The sequence below is a fragment of the Ranitomeya variabilis genome, chromosome 4 (assembly GCF_051348905.1).
Source record: "Ranitomeya variabilis isolate aRanVar5 chromosome 4, aRanVar5.hap1, whole genome shotgun sequence".
NCBI classification, from domain to species: domain Eukaryota; kingdom Metazoa; phylum Chordata; class Amphibia; order Anura; family Dendrobatidae; genus Ranitomeya; species Ranitomeya variabilis.
The window spans coordinates 368,552,380-368,572,971 of record NC_135235.1 but is presented as its reverse complement, the minus strand read 5'-3'; the positions used below and the strand labels follow the sequence as shown (position 1 = coordinate 368,572,971).

General features: G+C 45.0%; 1 protein-coding gene across 1 annotated transcript in view; it reads right to left on the bottom strand.

The window, feature by feature from the left end:
- Positions 1–20,592, bottom strand: part of LOC143764781 (sulfotransferase 2B1-like) — a 203,345-nt gene that overhangs the window by 173,343 nt on the left and 9,410 nt on the right. Inside the window, exon 2 of the mRNA XM_077250734.1 lies at positions 8,514–8,656. Within this exon, the coding sequence (XP_077106849.1) occupies positions 8,514–8,649 (136 nt within the window). The 5' untranslated portion in view covers positions 8,650–8,656. The remainder of the gene's footprint in view (positions 1–8,513; positions 8,657–20,592) is intronic.

The following is a 20,592-nucleotide window of genomic DNA, read 5'->3' as shown; positions in this document are numbered from 1 at the left end:
CGCCTTGGATATGCTTGGAAAAGGGCTTTGTATACCTAGGGGGCACTGACGAGCACTGAGGGGTGGGTGGGGAACCCCTTTACTGGTTGCTATGGGATATAGCATGATCACTCTATCCTAGCAACACCTTGGATACGCTTGGAAAAGGGGTTTATCTATCTTGGGGGCACCATTGCAGCACTGCGGGTGGGTGGGGAAACCTTTTACTGGTTGCTATGGGATTTTACATGATCACTCTATCCTAGCAACGCCTTGAATACGCTTGAAAAAGGGGTTTATCTACCTTGGGGGCACTCTCGCAGCACTTAAGGATAGGTGGTTAACCCCTTAGGTGGTTGCTATGGGATTTTACATGACCACTTTATCCTAGCAACGGCTTGTATACGCTTGGAAAAGGGGTTTATCTACCTTGGGGGCACCCTTGCAGCACTGTGGGGAAGCCGGGGAACCCTTTTACTGGTTGCTATGGGATTTTACATGACCAATTTATCCTAGCAACGCCTTGTATACGCTTGGAAAAGGGGTTAATCTACCTTGGGGGCACCCTCACAGCACTGCGGGGTGGGTGGGGATCCCTTTTACTGGTTGCTATGGGATTTTACATGGCCACTTTATCCTAGCAACGCCCTGGATACGGTTGGAAAAGGGGTTTATCTACCTTGGGGGCACCCTCACAGCACTGCGGGGAAGCCGGGGAACCCTTTTACTGGTTGCTATGGGATTTTACATGACCAATTTATCCTAGCAACGCCTTGTATACGCTTGGAAAAGGGGTTAATCTACCTTGGGGGCACCCTCACAGCACTGCGGGGTGGGTAGGGAACCCTTTTACTGGTTGCTATGGGATTTTACATGGCCATTCTATCCTAGCAACGCCTTGGATACGCTTAAAAAATGGGTTTATCTACCATGGGGGCACCCTCGCAGCACTGCGGGGAAGCCGGGGAACCCTTTTACTGAGGAAGGAAACAGCACAAAAATTCAAAAGCTGACTTAGGCCATAGTATACCCCCGGGGGATAAACTTTATACCAGGGGGTATAAAATAGTTTTTATAGTATTTCTCTAGGCCATAATGTTATCACTTCACTGTTTTTCTCACCCTATTGCTTATTTGTTGAAAAGTGTGCAGATCTGAACTGACAGTAGATGGCGCTGTCCTGTCAGTGCATAGTTAATGATAACTTGTTTTGTATGTTCTCTATGACACCTCTCTGCTCTCTATGACACCAAATCTTTTCCAATTTTGACAACCATGGAAGATCAATTGTATGACCAGCTTTTGAGATTCTACACTGCAACAGAACAAAGGTACCCTCAGTATACCTACGATCTACCTCCTGAGAAACGTGCAAATGCCAAGTCCCAGTTTAGACAAACAGCAAAGCCATATCGAGCCCAAGGAGGAATTGTTTATCATAGGGAAAAGGAGGTTCTTACTAAAAGTCGACTGCCAAATATCCTGAAGGCCTGTCATGACAACCCAATATCTGGGGGCCATTTTGGCAGAGATAAAACTTTAGCCAAAATCTCTGACCGGTTTTACTGGAAGGGAATGAAAAATGACGTTCACCAGTATGTGAAAGCCTGTCAAAAATGTTTTGTTATAAATCCCAAAATCACAAAGGAAGCTCCACCACTCAACAGTATATCAGTGCCTGGAAAAGTATGGAGCTTAGTTGGGATTGATATGATTGGCCCTCTTCAGGAAACATCAAATGGCAACAAATATATAGTTGCTGCCACTGATCATTTCTCCAAATGGACTGAAGCAACAGCTGTCCCAGATAAGAGTGCCAAGTCAGTGGCAAATTTTTTGTACTCCGTTATCTGTCGCCTTGGCTGTATGGAGACTCTGATTAGCGACCAGGGACGAGAGTTTGTAAACTCGATCATTGACAACCTGATGGAACATTTTCAAACAGATCACCGTATTTCATCTGCATACCACCCACAAACAAATGGCCAGCGGGAACGTGATAATCGGACACTTAAAGAAGCTCTTAGTAAGCTTGTCAATGACCAAGGAAACAACTGGGATCAATTCATCCCTGGTGTTCTGTTTGCCTATCACACATCTGTGCATGCTTCAACCAAGGTTACTCCATTTGAGGTCATGTATGGACGGAAGGCCAAGCTTCCCATGGACCTTAATCCCTCAAAAGATGATATGGTGGATCCCATGCCCATTTCAGATCATGCCACCCCTGATGTGCTAAATACACTGTCAAGCATTCTTAAAAAGCTGCACTCAGACGTCAGTACCAACATCCACTCTGCTCAAGAACACCAGAAGTGTGCCTTTGATCGCCGACACAAAAGCAACAAAGAAATCACTGCTGGTACCATAGTTTATATCAAGAATCAGCGCCGTATTCAACGCATAGGTTCAAAGATGGAACCACGCTGGATTGGACCTTATTTAGTTGTGGAATCCTTGACCAAGGGACGAGTAAAACTTAAGAACAACAAAACTGGCAAGATATTAAGCAACACATACCACACCAGCAACCTAAAGATTTACCAGGATAAAGAGGCTTCTCCACCATCCGATGATGATTATTCCAGTGACTCTGCCACACAGAAAAATAAGCAAACTAAGGCTTTCAACCTACTACCAAGTTCAAGAAGGAAGTATCTTAGCACCACTCTTGGCCTTACGTTTAGTAAGGTTGTATACTGTGGATGCAGACGAGACCTTGAACAACCACGGCGTACATATAAAACCAAAGGTGATGGAAACTGCTTCTTCCGGGCCATCAGCTACATCTTGACAGGAACAGAGGACAACCATTCCCTTCTCAGAGATAAAGTCATCCACCATATGAAAACTGACTTGACAAAAAAACTACAGGACTACTTGAACCAAAATGTGAATGAATATGTGAACATCTCTGGAATCTCTCGTGATGGAGTCTGGGCAACTGATGCAGAGATCATGACCACGGCGAATCTGTTGAGTTGCGACATAATAATCTACACAAACGTCGGTGACTCCATGGATTGGTTGACATATCCTGCAAGCTTCAATCTGCAGTCAACAACTGAACATGCACTGTATCTTGAAAATAAGCACGATCATTTCAATGTTGTTATCAGTGTTTAGCTTTAAACGTTAATTTGGTAGCAAGGACATGCTAGACTAAATGTCATAATACACAGAATGACTGTTGGGCGATTTGTTGCCCCAGATAATTGCATTGCATGATAAGTGACTTATAGCTAATGAGAAATTATTGCCCCCCCTCCCACCGCTAGGTGGTGCTGGCTCTGCTTCTACAAGCTCCAACGGCACTAGCCAGGTGCCGCTCTCCTCTATGGCGCCTGGCTGTGACGTCGGCGCATGGAGAGGCAGCGCCACCTAGCGGCAGGAGGGGGACCCCGTCTACCAGGAGACGGGCAGCGGCGGTTAGCGAGGGGGGGTAATCGGGCAGCCCCCCTAAGGTAACTATAAAATGGGGGGGTATTTGTAATGCATATGCATTACAAATACCCCCCTTTACAACTACTTTTGCCATGGGCAAAAGTTTTGTATAGTGGGAGGTACTCTTTAAGAATTGTCAGTTTGGTTTCTCAATAAAATGTTGAAGCATTAAGTAATTCTTGTGTATATCACTCAATGCAAATGATTTCATTGGGGTATAATATGAGCTGAGAGGTATAAATTGGGCTAGGCAACTTTAACCCCAGATTAGTTACATAATCTGGCCTGGAGGGGTATAGTTTGGCCTAGGCTATTTTACACCCCGGGTATACTCTGGCATAGACCAAATTATACCCGGGGTTAATCTGGGACAGGGTTACTTTGGCCTGTTACACCGAGGAACCCTTTTACTGGTTGCTATGGGATTTTACATGACCACTTTATCCTAGCAATGCCTTGTATATGCTTGGAAAAGGGGTTTATCTACCTTGGGGGCACCCTGCTTGCTATAGGGTTTTACATGGTGTAAGTACCTTAGATTGATCATTTGAAATCGCTTAGCAACCAGGAAAAGAGTTCCCCAGCCTCCATGCAATGCTGCGACAGTGCCCCCAAGGTAGATAAGCCCCTTTTCCAAGCGTATACAAGGCGTTGCTAGGATAAATTGGTCATGTAAAATCCCATAGCAACCAGTAAAAGGGTTCCCCGGCTTCCCCGCAGTGCTGTGAGGGTGCCCCCAAGGTAGATAAACCCCTTTTCCAACCGTATCCAGGGCGTTGCTAGGATAAAGTGGCCATGTAAAATCCCATAGCAACCAGTAAAAGGGATCCCCACCCACCCCGCAGTGCTGTGAGGGTGCCCCCAAGGTAGATTAACCCCTTTTCCAAGCGTATACAAGGCGTTGCTAGGATAAATTGGTCATGTAAAATCCCATAGCAACCAGTAAAAGGGTTCCCCGGCTTCCCCGCAGTGCTGTGAGGGTGCCCCCAAGGTAGATAAACCCCTTTTCCAACCGTATCCAGGGCGTTGCTAGGATAAAGTGGCCATGTAAAATCCCATAGCAACCAGTAAAAGGGATCCCCACCCACCCCGCAGTGCTGTGAGGGTGCCCCCAAGGTAGATTAACCCCTTTTCCAAGCGTATACAAGGCGTTGCTAGGATAAATTGGTCATGTAAAATCCCATAGCAACCAGTAAAAGGGTTCCCCGGCTTCCCCGCAGTGCTGTGAGGGTGCCCCCAAGGTAGATAAACCCCTTTTCCAACCGTATCCAGGGCGTTGCTAGGATAAAGTGGCCATGTAAAATCCCATAGCAACCAGTAAAAGGGATCCCCACCCACCCCGCAGTGCTGTGAGGGTGCCCCCAAGGTAGATTAACCCCTTTTCCAAGCGTATACAAGGCGTTGCTAGGATAAATTGGTCATGTAAAATCCCATAGCAACCAGTAAAAGGGTTCCCCGGCTTCCCCGCAGTGCTGTGAGGGTGCCCCCAAGGTAGATAAACCCCTTTTCCAACCGTATCCAGGGCGTTGCTAGGATAAAGTGGCCATGTAAAATCCCATAGCAACCAGTAAAAGGCTATAGTCTGGCCTGAGGGTATAGTGTGGCCTGTTATAGTTTGGCCTAGGCTGTTTTACATCCTTAGGTATAGTTTGGCCTAGGCCAAAATATACCCAGGGTTAAATGTAGCCTAGGCCACTTTAACCCTGGGGGGTATAATGTGGCCTGGAGGGGTATAGTTTGGCCTAGGCTATTTTACACCCCGGGGTATAGTTTGGCCTAGGCCATTTTATGCCTGGGTATAGTTTGGCCTAGGCCAGTTTATACCCCGGGGTATACTCTGGCCTAGGCCAAATTATACCCGGGGTTAATCTGGGACGGGGTTACTTTGGCCTGTTACACCGGCAGGCGTTAGGGATCTGCTCCAGGGGTGAGCAGGTCATAAAGACAGTGGCCAGCAGCACCCATTTGTCAGTAAGTCTTCCCAGGACCAGAAATGGGCAGGTATTGTAGAGTGCCCCCACTGTTCTGACTCACCAGAGACAGTGTCTAAGGTGCCATAATAAATTAGGGTAGGAGGTGCTTGCAGTAAAGGAATGTGTGGCATCACAAAGCCAAAAGAAGGGGTAGGACAACAAGAAACAGAAGGCCCTTTTACAGGGGACTGAAGGTGAACCCAATAAACGACCACCAGCAGCTAGCTCAAACCCTGCCTTGGGGCAGCAGCTGCAGAGTCCAGGGCCAGGATGTAGACAGGTTGACTGCCAAGATGATGAATATAAGGGTGGTGTAATGGCGGTAAGGGTATATACTGAAGAGCGGAAGAATGAGGTATTTCCTCTAACCCATTGGGTAAGTGTCTAAATCAGCCCAAAAGGCAGTCTCCAATACCAGGCAAGTTAGCCTCATCTGATAATGAATCAGCAGACTACTGCTGTAATTAAGGATGGAAGAAGGACAGTTTCACACATCTTCTCAGGTTGCCATCTTAGTCACAACCCAAAACAATGGGATACTCATTTTTCATACTTAAATACTCATGTAAAAGTTCCATGTGAGCAAACTCTTACAGTAAATGTACATGAGTTAACAGTATAACAGTTTTTTGACTGGGGGTGTATATGTAGAGGTGACAGGAACAAGGCTAAGAATAAAGATGAATTCTCATCATCACACAATAAATCAAAGGACAGATCTACTTATAGCTGAGCATTTTTATAGCCCTGATCACAGCATCATGGCCATGAAAATATTAGAATTAAAAGGTACGGTAACTTCAAATCCCAGAAAAAAAAAAAAAAGAGTCTGATAATACAAGTTTATGACACCACTGACACAGCAGGAATGAAGGGGAGGCATGGATTTATGTCCTTCTAAATTAATAAAGGAATGTGCTTCTCAGATCATTTGTGGACCATGGACCAGACCTTGTGGAGCATTATAGTCATGGAGCAGACCTTGTGGAGCATCACAACCAGATCTTGTGTGGCATCACAACCCTAGACCAGACCTCGTGGGCAGGGGCGTAACGACCGCGGTCGCAGCGGTCGCCATTGCGACCGGGCCCCGCAGGTCAGGGGCCCCGGGCCGGCAGGTCAGGGCAGGGCCGGGCTGGACATCGGGCACTTCTGGCAAATGCCAGAAGAGCCGATGCCAGTAGTGGGCCGCTGCACTGTTCCTCCCCGCCGCCGCCGCCGCCGCCGCATTTTACTATACCGGCGTCTATGACACCGGTATAGTTCAATGCAAATTGCAATGATGGAGGAGAGCGTCACCTGACGCTCCCTCTCCCATCATTCCCCGCTCTGCCTCTGACAGTACACTGCGGGTGTGCGATGACGTCATATCATCGCGCACCTGCAGTGTCCTGGGCAGACTGCAGCCACCAGGAGCAGCGCGGGCAAAAGGAAAGGTGAGGAGAGTTTTTTTTTTCTTTTTCACCGGACTGTGGGGCCATTATCGGGGGGGGGGGGATGAGATGCGGGCTGTGCTCTATATACCCCTGTGCGGGCTGTGCTATATATATCCCTGTGCGGGCTGTGCTCTATATACCCCTGTGCTGGCTGTGCTCTATATACCCCTGTGCTGGCTGTGCTCTATATACCCCTGTGCTGGCTGTGCTGCATATACCCCTGTGCGGGCTGTGCTGCATATACCCCTGTGCGGGCTCTGCTGTATATACCCCTGTGTGGGCTCTGCTGTATATACCCCTGTGCGGGCTGTGCTCTATATACCCCTGTGCGGGCTGTGCTCTATATACCCCTGTGCGGGCTGTGCTGTATATATCCCTGTGCGGGCTCTGCTGTATATACCCCTGTGCGGGCTGTGCTGTATATACCCCTGTGCGGGCTGTGCTGTATATACCCCTGTGCGGGCTCTGCTGTATATACCCCTGTGCGGGCTCTGCTGTATATACCCCTGTGCGGGCTCTGCTGTATATACCCCTGTGCGGGCTGTGCTGTATATACCCCTGTGCGGGCTCTGCTGTATATACCCCTGTGCGGGCTGTGCTGTATATACCCCTGTGCGGGCTGTGCTCTATATACCCCTGTGCGGGCTGTGCTGTATATACCACTGTGCGGGCTGTGCTGTATATACCACTGTGCGGGCTGTGCTGGATATACCACTGTGCGGGCTGTGCTGGATATACCACTGTGCGGGCTGTGCTGGATATACCACTGTGCGGGCTGTGCTGGATATACCACTGTGCGGGCTGTGCTGGCACCCAACACCATGTTGCAGTGCAGGAGATTCCTGCAACAGTCCGAGGCGTATCTAGGGGAAGGGGGTGGGGGGGCGTCACGGAGGTAGGGGGGGGGGCCCCATTTGGAAGTTCGCACCGGGGCCCATAACTTTGTAGTTACGCCACTGCTCGTGGGGCATTGCAACCATAGACAAGACCTCATGGGGAATCGCAAAGTTGAACCAGACCTCTCTAGGCATCATAACCTTAGACCAGACCTTGATGGGGCATCACAACCATGGACCAGACCTCCATGAGTGGACAATAAAACTTTCACACTCCTTATCCATGCACTGCACCAATATTTTTTGCCACAGCTGTTCCTTCTCTTCCTACATTAATAATTCTGCTTCATTGTAAACATTATTTGATCAATTTATAATTATTAATATACTTGGTGGTAACATATATAAAATGCTATTTATTGTTCCTGCTACATGTTGTGGCGAGCTGTTAGATCTCAAGAGCTCTCCTTTCTCACCTTTAATCTTTTGGTCTGAATTTGCTATTATATTTGCTATAAAACTTACAATAATATCATAATAAAAGTATTAGTATATGATAAAGTTGCCTTGATGCTCCCTTTTTGTGCTGTAGGTGTTATATTGTGTTGCACTATGCCTGATGAAGAGATCAGAGTAGTCTGGAAACTTGCTATTTATTACTATCTTTTCAGTCAGCCATCAACCACTGAGGACTCTCAATTTTGACTATTTTTCTACCTACTGGCTAACAAGATACAAAGATGATATATTTTTCCTGCAACAGTTATGGTGAACTCAGCACTTATCAAAGGATCTTAGAAGTTTAGAAGAATAGCAAAAACACAACAAACTTCTTATAATTATACCTGACTTGGGATACGAAACACTGTAGATGTCATCATCACGGACATGAAATTCATTCTCCAAGTACTGCAGCCTTTCTTGTGAATACACTAAAGAAGCAAAGCAAATCCCTTTGTGTTGAAAGTAGTCGGTGTCCATGGCTCCTCTGCAGATAATTGGAAAAAATTGGAATGGAAAATCCTTCAGTGTTCTGCTTCAGTAAAATAAATATGGGGAATTATGCAACAATATTAAATGCACCTAGAAAGTAACGACTGTATCTTACTAATAAAAGATGCCTTTTGCCCACTACTACTGTTCTGCTGCATTTCCGGCACGTAAACCGATCACAAGTTATAACATGTTTGATGCTTCAAAGAAGAAAAAGTCATAAAAGAGAAGTTGTATGTATAGATACTTACTTTGAAAGTCATGCCCATCCCATAAATATAGCATTAAGACATTAGACCTACCCAGCTCTATGTCATAGTATTGGTAGAGTGCTTCAAAGTTACTGTATTGCCATTTTTCTTCTATGATACAGTAATTATGATTAGGAAAAGTGTTACATGTGAACATGTATCTGCAACAGAGATGATTAAAGCACCTGAATATCCTATCTTAGTATTATTGGCATATTTTTGTAATATCGCAGTTCAAAAAGGAGGCGCAGGAGAGAAGCCGATTTGATATTTAGTAGACTGGAAGGAGATGAAAAAATATTACACCCACAAACGTAAATGTATTTTATTGGGATTTTAGCTAGTATTTGTGAAGTGCAGAGGCAATGATAGTTTTCTAAATACGGTAATTTAAAAATATAAATAAGAAAATTGTGATATGCATTTGTATTGGTCCCCTCCTCTCATAGTCTGATACCCCTAAATAAAATCCCAAGTGACAAAATTGTCTACAGAAGTCACATAACTAGTAAATTGCTAGGTTATAAAAAAAATAGCCTAATCTCTGAACAACTCAAAGAGCACTGGTCAATCCATATTCAAAAATGTAACGAGTATGGCACAACTGAAAATCTATGAAGACATGATCATCCAGGTAAATGGACATCCCAAGCAAGGAGAGCACTAGAGAAGCAGTCAAGATGCCCATGGTCACTCTGTAGTTGCTTGAATAGATCCACTGCTCAGGTGGAAGAATTTGTTCACAGGACAACTTGGGCCGGAGTCAGGGCCGCCATCAGGGCATTAGTGCCCTTACTGGTATATGGGCCCCAATGAGCAGAGGGGGCCCGCAGCGGGCCCCCTCTCCTCTGCTCAGCGGGCCCAAGTGGCGGGATTCTGCTGGCTCAGTAACTGCCCGTGCGTCTTTAGATGCACAGGCAGTTAAAGTTTGCTCCCGCACGGCAACAGTTAACAGCCACCAGCCAATCACAGGTCGGCAGCTGACGTCAGCGGGCACATCGTTGGCATATGACATCACTGTCATACGCTGAAACGAAGGTCCGTGCCTCAGATGCATCAAGTGGAGGACGCCATTGGATCTCGGCCAGGTGAGGGCATATTATGCCCCTTTGGGGATGCATTATACTATTATGGATGACTATGGGGGCAATAGGGAGAGACATGGGGGCAGAATGGAGAGATATGAGGCAGAATAAGAGGACACAGAATGTGGAATTTTATTACTGTAGGGGATAATCAAAGGATATTATTTTTGAGGATACTGTCTTCAGTGTGGGGGAGGAGAGGTCCTGTTACTGTGCAGGCCGACATGGTTGCTTTTTTCTTCATCTGGCGTAGCATAGAGGTAGGGTAAAAATTGCGGAATGTGCACTAGATAATTGTTATTTTCTGCAGAGACAAGTCCTGGCTGGAAGAAGTGATGGCCGTCTGAACTGGATGAAAAAGAAAAGCGAAGATGAAGGACTTCAACTAGAGACGTCACCGGTGAGTCAGTGTGTTACCTGTACAATTACAGTATATACTATATACAGAGCTCCTGTGTATAATGTCACTGGTGATCCCTGTATTACCTGTACACTATACACAGAGCTCCTATATATAATGTCACTGGTGATCCCTGTGTTACCTGTACACTGACACTATATACTGGATACAGAGCTCCTGTGTATAATGTCACCAGAGATCACTGTATTACCTGTACACTATACACAGAGCTCCTGTGTATAATGTCACTGGTGATCTCTGTATTACCTATATACTACATACTGTATGCTATATACAGAGTTCATGTATATAATGGCACTGGTGATCACTGTACACCATGTTCCAAATTATTATGCAAATTGGATTTAACCCCTCTCTGACATTAGACGTACTATCTCATCGAGGTGGTATGGGCCCGTATGACCACCGACGGGATAGTACGTCTAAGGCCTCTTTCATACTTCAGTCTTTTGGCGTCAGTCTGAAACCGCCATTTTCCTCAAATAGCGTATCCGCCATTTGTTTTTGGTGGATCCGCTATTTTCCCATAGACTTGCATTAGCGACGGATTGTGGCGGATGGTCGTCCGTTCCATCCGCCATGCGACGGAACCGTCGAAATTTGGCGGACGTTGTCTAGACATTGACGGACATTGTAACGTTTTTTGTCAGCGACTAATTGACGGTTCGCGACCGCCATTTCATAGAATGGGTGTCTATGGGCGACGGATCCATCATTTGGCGGATCCGTCGCCCCAATCCATTTTTTTCAATTGAGCATGCTCCAAAAAGTAGATACTTTGCCCAGACAACCCCAAAACTATATAAACAGGACAGGTGGGCCTCATTCCTCAATGTGCCATCAAGAGAGAACACAGACCCTGCTAGCAAGAGAGACAGACCCTGCCAGCAAGAGAGACAGACCCTGCCAGCAAGACAGACCCTGCCAGCAAGACAGACCCTGCTGGCAGCCAGCAAGACACTGCCAGAGACTGCCATGTGAGTACTGCCATCCAGCATGAGTTCTGCCAGTGTGTGTTTGTGTGTGTGCCCGCCTTGCATGTTTTTATTTTTCATACTGTGCTGGTATTTTGAATGGCTGTGCTGTGACATGTGTGTGGTGTGTGTATAAATGCCGTGTGATGTGTATGCCCGACCGCCCGCCTTGCATGTTTTTATTTTTCATACTGTGCTGGTATTTTGAATGGCTGTGCTGTGACATGTGTGTGATGTGTGGGTCCTGCATTTTTGTTATTTTTCATACATTAACATACTGTACTGGTATTTAAAATAAACAGCAGTGTAGCTCCTACTTTCCAACAAAAAAAAAGAAAAAAAAAAAAAATTGTAATAAAAATTCCACAAAACTGTCCGTAGTATGATTTCAAGATAAATTTAAAACTGGGTCTAAATTCAATAAAGGTGTTTGAGGTTCTATATACAAATGCGGAATGCAAACCTTTGGTCTAGAAAATGTTATCTGGTTTTAGAAAATAGTAACTGTAGGGTAACCATAATTATCATTTTTGGGTATTGGTATTTTAACTTTGAATGAGGGAAATTTTTTATAAGGTTGAAACTGTGTCTGGAGGAGGGGTGGGGTAGGTTTAGCAAAATGCGCATGGCGCATATCAAGTTTGAAGTAGTTTTGGTGTTGCTTTCAAGGAATTTTTGGGGGAAACAGGAGGTGAACGGTTTTGCAGCTTGTGCATCAAGCATATCAAGTTTGAAGGGAACAGTTAACACAATTTTTTTTTTTTTTGTGTAATAATTTTTTTGTGGGGAATCAAGCAAGGAACCCAAGAGAAACGCAGCAAGGACTCAAGACAGACGCAGCTAGGCCCCCCAAGTTTTGCAAACAGATGTAAGTATAAAGTCCCGAAAGCTTTATCTATCCTTTTGTATAGTAGCTTAGAACTCTCTTTATACTTGCAGATTCTTAGGGACCCAAGAAAAACGGGACCCAAGAGAAACGCAGCAAGGACCCAAGACAGACGCAGCAAGGACCAAAGAGTTTGGAAAACAGATGTAAGTATAAAGTCCCGAAAGCTTTATCTATCCTTTTGTATAGTAGCTTAGAACTCTCTTTATACTTGCAGATTCTTAGGGACCCAAGAAAAATGGGACCCAAGAGAAACGCAGCAAGGACCCAAGACAGACGCAGGACCATAATTTCTTCTTCTGAGAGCCCCCCCCCCTCACATCGTCAGCCACCTGAGGTGATTTTTTTCATTCTTCATAAAAAAATTTTGGTACATCTCCGGTAACATGTTTTTGAACCCTATATGTATTTATTCTGTTTTCACAGGAAGATGAAGCAGAGGCGCTTCCAGAAGGAGACGGGCAGGTGGAGAAATGAGAGGAGCGGGAGCGCATAGTGTAAGTTTTGCAGAGACTGATCCTCACATAAAACACACTACACCCAACACAAACATTCAGCACAGCACACACACAGTACATATGCCTCCATCCAAGCACATAATGTATTTATTTATTTTTTTTATTAGTCTTCACAATCCGGGTCTCGACTTAGAGTTCCTCAAAGCACCTCCCATAGTCGTCGGAATGCTAATCGCGGCGGTCACCGAAGAGTAAGTTCCTTTTTGGTTTGGTGTTTATTAAACTGTAAAATTCATGTGGTATAATCCTTCCCTTTTTATTCTTATTTTTTTGTTAAGGCTTCACAGCGTGCTCCCGAACAGGCTGAGGAAGAGGAAGGCATTGATGTGGACACCCTCATTCAAGCGGTCCAAAGTCGGGAGCCGCTGTGGAACATGGCGGACCGCCGCCATGCTGACCAGTTCGTCACCCGATGGCTATGGGAGGAAGTGTGCAGTGCTGTTCTGGATAACTGGGATGAACTCGACGCTGGGGCCCAGGATCTAGCGCGTAAGTATTCACACTTCATTAACTTGTGTTAGCATGATTTAATGTGTTGTATAGTAACCAATTTTTGCTTTATCTTTCCAGGTAACAGGGTTATCGTGCGGTGGCGGTCACTCAGGGATCTCTTCAAGAGGGAGTTTAACAAGGAGATGCAGGCCCCGAGTGGATCTAGAGGACGCAGGAGCAGGTATAAATATGCAAGAGCCCTGTCGTTCCTCCGGTCGACGCTGCTGAGCAGAAGGTAAATATTCAACTACATGATTTCAGTCAAACTGTTAAAATGTGTAACCTTCATATTTTTTTGGCAGCAAGGGCAATTGTAATATCAAGATACTAATTTTTTTTTTCTTCTTTAACAGCACTGTCTGCAGCACTCGGGAGCCTGCATCAGAGTTGCACCCCTCTGGAGCGATCTCTCAGGAGTCCGCCACCGGGGACCACGTCGACCCCTCTGTATCTGTACCTTCCTTTTTGTGTGATCCCTCGGCCCCATCCACCAGCGTTGGAGCAGCAGGGCGAACTTCGTCACTTGAAGCTGCAGGTGATGAGTTAGAGTTCCCTTTACCCCACCCCTCTGACACTGCCGCAACATCTAGACCACCTTTGGGGTCAGGACGGCAGCGCCAGAGAGGTCAGGAAAGGAGCTATGCGCCTGAGTTTTTGCATCTGAATGCAGCCTTCCAGAATGCCATCAAGCTTTTGGGTGAGCAAACATCTGCTGGGTACAATATGCTTAACAAAAGCATACTTGAACTCAGCAGTCGTCTGGATAGGATGCATTCAGATGCAAACCAGTCACCAAGACACTGTTTTTTCAGTCGGTCCTCAGGCACATGGAAAATCTAACTCCTGACCTGCAGATGCATGTGATGCAAGGCTGCCACACTGCTCTATAGCGCAGGCGATGTCCCAAGCCCCTCCACCTACCCTTCATGTTTCAACACCTTTCCCCTCTCAAGCTGCCGTCTATCCTCCCGTCCATCCTCCTCCCGTCCATCCTCCTCCCGTCCATCCTACTTCTACTCCTTCGCCATTCCTTCCTTCTCCCCTCAGTATTTCCCAGTACCTACCTTCCCCTTTCCGTTCTTCCCCTTTAACTTCACCGTTCCCAATCCCACCAACACCTTCACCATACCTCCCACAGACCACATCTGTACCTCAACTCCCTGCCCAACCTCATGTTTTCACCACCCATTCCACTTCTGTTCCTCCCCGTGATGTCCTGTCCCCCACTATCAACGTGGTCCGCCCTGTCAGCCCCTCCGCTACTATCTCCACCCCAAATTATGAGAACTTGTAAATAAATAAAACTTTTTTTGGTTTAAAAACAATTTTATTGTCTTTCCTTTTTTTTTTTAAACTGTATTAAAACCACCAAGGTTATGGTAAAAGTAACAGTAGAAAATGTGTAAAGGGGTACCGGTTCAAGACATACAATAATGGGAGGTTAAAGTCCAAAGGTTTTGTAACAAAACAAAAAACATGGTATATTTACAAGTGTGAAAAAAAAAATGTTTTTACACCATTTCGTACTGCCAGTCAACTGATCCTTGAGGAGACATGAAGTAGTCTGCAAAATTGTCCCCCATTCTGGAGACTGCTACTGGACTGCGAAAACTTGTGTTTTGTTAATCCCGCAAGGTAGTTTCTGACACATTATCCTCCAGGGAAACATGTTCTTTGGATAAAACAAAATTGTGAAGTACCACGCAAGCCTTCACCACATCATCAACAGTTTCAGTCTGCAGTTTAATTGCTGTTAGTAGGATTCTCCATTTAGCAGTTAAGATGCCAAAGGCACATTCCACAACTCTTCGTGCTCTGGTTAAGCGATAATTAAAAATTTTCTTCCTCTGGGTCAGTCCACTACTTCCATAGGGTTTAAGCAAGTGTGGAGAAAGCTGGAAGGCATCATCTCCAACGCACACAAATGGTAATGGTGGACCGGTGGTTCCAGGGAGAGGTCTAGGCGATGGAAAGTCAAATGTCTCTCCATACAAACGACGCCCCATTGGTGAAGTTTTAAAAATCTGGGAGTCATTTGCGCGTCCATACGCACCGATATCCACAGCGATAAACTTGCAGTGTGCGTCGGCCATGGCCATCAATACAATTGAGAAGTACTTTTTGTAGTTGTAAAATTCTGATCCAGAGCCAGAAGGTTTTACAATCCTTATATGCTTCCCATCAACTGCTCCGACACAATTTGGGAACTGGCATATTTGTTCAAAATTGTGGGCAATCTCCAGCCACCTCTCCTGTGATGGCTCTGGAATGTATTCCGCTTGTAAGCACTCCCACAATGCCCGGCAGGTCTCTCTGATGATCCCTGAGATTGTGGATATCCCAAGCCTGACCTGGAAATGTAGGGATGAAAACGACTCTCCAGTTGCAAGGAATCTGTTAACAAAAGGAAAAGACAATAATTAATAAAAACTTAAAAAAACAACATTATAGTTAAAAGTCTGATGAATGAGAATCATTAAAAAAAATAATAACTTACCGAATAGTCACCATGAGACGCTCCGCTGGTGATATGGAGAAGCGCATCTGGGTGTCTCGTCTCCGTATAGATTCCTCCACATGGCCCAACAAAATTTCAAAATTTTCCGCTTTCATTCTCACATAGCTGAAGAATTTTTGAGGATTTTCCCTCAATTCAATGTAAAGTGTGGAATAAACACCAAGGGTCATGCGTTGGGCTGTGATAGGATGGATCCACAGCCTTCTCTTCCGCCGCTGCCGCAGGATGCACAGTCTTTCTTCCTCCTTGTCTCGAACGATGACTGCCAACCGATTAGCCTCAAAAGTGAAATCCGTAAATATCTTCACAATATTCGCCAGCACCCCTTCCATCTTTGCCACTTTCTCTACAACCTTTCAAAGATGTGGTGTAAATACACAGTATATATAGTTTTCCAGTAGTTTCCAGTAGCCAATCACATTGAGATCCTCCCTTTTTTAAAAAACGGATCCGTCAAAAAACGGTTACAACAGATGGAAAAACAGTAGCAACGGTTCTAACGGATCGTTTTTTTTGACGGAACAGTGTAAATGATCCGTCACAAAAACGGATCCGTTAGAACCGTTTTCTCAACAATTTTGACGGATCCGTCACGATGTCGGAGCTGACTGACGCCAAACAACTGAAGTGTGAAAGAAGCCTAACGCGATCAGCCGCGCTCACGGGGGGAGCGCGGCCGATCGCGGGTGGGTGTCAGCAGACTATCACAGCTGACATCCGGCACTATGTGCCAGGACCGGTCACGGACCGCTCCCGGCACATTAACCCCCGGAACACTATGATCAACCATGAGATCGCAGCGTTCCGGCAGCATAGGGAAGCATCGCGTGGGGGGGGCTCCCTGCGTGCTTCCCTGAGACCCTCTGAGCAACGCAATGTGATCGCGTTGCTCCGAGCGTCTCCTCCGTCCTCCTCCCTGCAGGCCCCGGATCCAAGAGGGCTGCGGGGCTCCTTCCGGGTCCTGCAGGGAGGTGGCTTGCAAGCGCCTGCTCAGATAAGGCACCGACAAGCCTCCTGCAGTGCCTGTCAGATCGCTGATCTGACACAGTGCATTGCAAAGTGTCAGATCAGCAATCTGACATTATAACATGATGTCCCACACTGGAACAAAGTAAAAAAAATATATTTACATGTGTAAAAAAAAAATCCTAAATAAATAAATAAAAAAAAATATTGTTCCAATAAACACATTTATTTATGTAAATAAAAAAAATACAATAAAAGTACACATATTTAGTATCGCTGCGTCCGAAATGACCTGTCCTATAAAACTGTCCCACTAGTTAACCCCTTCATTGAACACCGTAAAAAAAAAAAAAAAAAAACCTAGGCAAAAAACAATGCTTTATCATCATACCACCGAACAAAAAGTGGAATAACACGCGATCAAAAGGACGGATATAAATAAACATTGTACCGCCGAAAACGACATCTTGTCCTGCAAAAAATACAGTGTCATAAGCGAAAAAATAAAAAAAGTTAAAGCCCTCAGAATAAAGCGAATCAAAAATAATCATTTTTTCTATAATATAGTTTTTATTGTATAAAAGCGCCAAAACATAAAAAAGATATAAATGAGGTATCGCTGTAATCATACTGACCCGAAGAATAAAACTACTTTATCAATTTTACCAAACGAGGAATGGTATAAACGCCCCCCCCCAAAGAAATTCACGAATTGCTGGTTTTTGTTTATTCTACCTAACAAAAATTGGAATAAAAAGCTATCAAAAAATGTCATGTGCCCAAAAATGATACCAATAAAAACGTAAACTCATTCCATATATAAGAAAAATGAGGGCACTCACCAGTCTTCACGATTTCAGTCCTTTATTGCAAATAAATCCAGATAAAATTCATGGCCGGGGGAGAGGGAGCCGAAGCTCGTGTGAGCAGGGAAAGACAGGGACGACAGCTGTTTCGCGCTGTGCTTGCGCTTCTACAGGTCAGTTTGTGCACAGGTGGAACGGCGGAAATGTAGTGCCGGCCATGACACAACCCCCCGCCAGAACCCCTCCCACAAACCGTAAAATACACAACATTAAAATAGCACACCATAAAACCAATGCCTATATCTAGGCTAATATAAACACTTTCACCAAGGCTGACAACTAAAGCATACACAATTATTCCAGAAATGGTACTTCAACTCACGAATCATTAAACATTAAATCTTAACTATTGGTAACAGCAGAATATTAACCACAGCTATAGTTACTATTATTACCACCCAGTACTGCTAACATTAAAAGACAGATTAAAGGAAAATCGACATGTCCACCCTATCGTTAAAGCCCAATGGCCCCAATGCGTTGCTGCGCATGATCTATCTTGCCTCACATCTGAGGAGCAAGTTGTCTAAATCACCCCCTCGCGCCGGCAGACCAACTTTCTCAATCCCAGCAAAGGTAAGAATTTCTGTATTACCGCCGTGCTTCTCTCTCACATGCGCAATCAAACGCGGTACTCCTTTCCCTGATATCACTGACCTGCAATGCTCACGAAAACGGACATATAGTGGCCGGATTGTTTTCCCTATGTAGTAATATCTACAGGGACAAAAGATCACGTATACTACGTGATCTGTCCTACACGTTATAAAATCCTTGACCATATGTTCTAATGCGCCTATATGTAAAACCCGATCTTTTACATGCTGTCTACAACACGGACAATGCCCGCACTTAAAGTTACCTTTAGGGACCGTAGCATTTAACCAATTCTGATTCGATCTAACAATCAGATTTTTCACTAATTTTTCTCTCAACCTGACACTTCGTTTGTTGGCTATTAGGGGGCCTCTAGCTACTACCTCAGCTAGCTCTTTATCCCGTCCTAAAATATGCCAATTTTTCTTAATGGCCAGTCGTATTTGCTGATCCATATTACTGTATTGGAAACAAAAAGTGAACCTTTTCCCTAGATTGGCCCTAAGGGCAGGTAACCTCTTCTTGCTAACCAATCTCCTCTCGCTTACCACCTTTTCCTTCGCTGCCATCAATACATTTTCTGGATAACCCCTTTGTTTAAATCTGGCTTCCATCTCTTTTGACTGCCAAAACCCTCATCCGTATTATTGACCCTGCTTACTCTCAAAAACTGACTATGGGGCAGGGAACGCTTGGTGTGCATCGGGTGGAAGCTATTAAAATGCATCATGGTGTTACCTGCCACTGGTTTGCGGTAAAGTGACGTACAGATCTTGTCCTCTTTAATCTCTACCAAGACATCCAGGAATTCCAACTGCTGTCCTCCAAATACTAATGTAAATGCCATGTTCATGTTATTATTCTTTTTCAGGTACATTACAAAACTATTGAAAGCATCCTTTGTTCCATCCCAGATCACTACTATATCGTCGATGTACCTTCGATAAAATTTTACTGTATATGCCGCCAAAAATTGTTATCATTTGCATAAACATACTTCTCCTTGAAGAGTCCCAAAAACAAATTAGCAAAAGTACAAGCTGCCGGAGTCCCCATCGCAGTCCCCACTTCTTGGACATACCATTCATCCAAAAACATAAACGCATTATGTGTAAGGATAAACTCTAAACCTTCACATATAAAACCAATGAATTCCGTTTGTGCTGTTTGCCCACGCCGGCTCTTCCTTCTGCCCCTCAGGGTCTTAATGTTAGCAGTACTGGGTGGTAATAATAGTAACTATAGCTGTGGTTAATATTCTGCTGTTACCGATAGTTAAGATTTAATGTTTAATGATTCATGAGTTGAAGTACCATTTCTGGAATAATTGTGTATGCTTTAGTTGTCAGCCTTGGTGAAAGTGTTTATATTAGCCTAGATATAGGCATTGGTTTTATGGTGTGCTATTTTAATGTTGTGTATTTTATTGTGGGAGGGGTTCTGGCGGGGGGTTGTGTCATGGCCGGCACTACATTTCCGCCGTTCCACCTGTGCACAAACTGACCTGTAGAAGCGCAAGCACAGCGCGAAACAGCTGTCGTCCCTGTCTTTCCCTGCTCACACGAGCTTCGGCTCCCTCTCCCCCGGCCAATTTTATCTGGATTTATTGCAATAAAGGACTGAAAACGTGAAGACTGGTGAGTGCCCTCATTTTTCTTATATATGGAATGTGCTTATGGACGTCTTTTTTCAGAGGAGCACCATTAAAGTCGCGATTTATTGTGTTGTTCATCAAGTCTGCGTATTACACCCTGATTAGAGTCTGGGAAGAGCCTCATAGACGGGGACAGTGCCGCTCTTTCTGTTACTTTTTTGTTGAAAAAACGTAAACTCGTCCTGCAAAAAATAAGACCTCACATGACTCTGTAGACCAAAATATGGAAAAATTATAGCTCTCGGAATGTGGTAACGCAAAAAATATTTTTTGCAATAAAAAGCGTCTTTTAGTGTGACAGCTGCCAATCATAAAAACCCGACATAAAAACCTGCTATAAATAGTAAATTAAAACCACCTGTTAGGACTGGCTGAACGCACCAAATAATATTTAGAGAGGATATGGGGGCGTTCGCAGTCTGGAGTCCAACGTGCAGAAAGGACACCTGCTGATCGGTAATGGCAGACTAGATGGCGGTATAATGTGAATACACACACGGGTTAGCTTCACCCGGTATGAAGGAAGCGAACCCTGTTGCATCACAGGGCTGCGGTACTGCACAGAGAGCGCAAGTAAAGAGTCACAGAACTCTGTCCCAAGACACGGGGAAAGAGTTCCTCTAGACCTCTTACGCTTGACACCGTTATTGTGGTGTCAGGGGTAGAACTGAACTAATAATAATTTATCGCACAAGAGTGCATA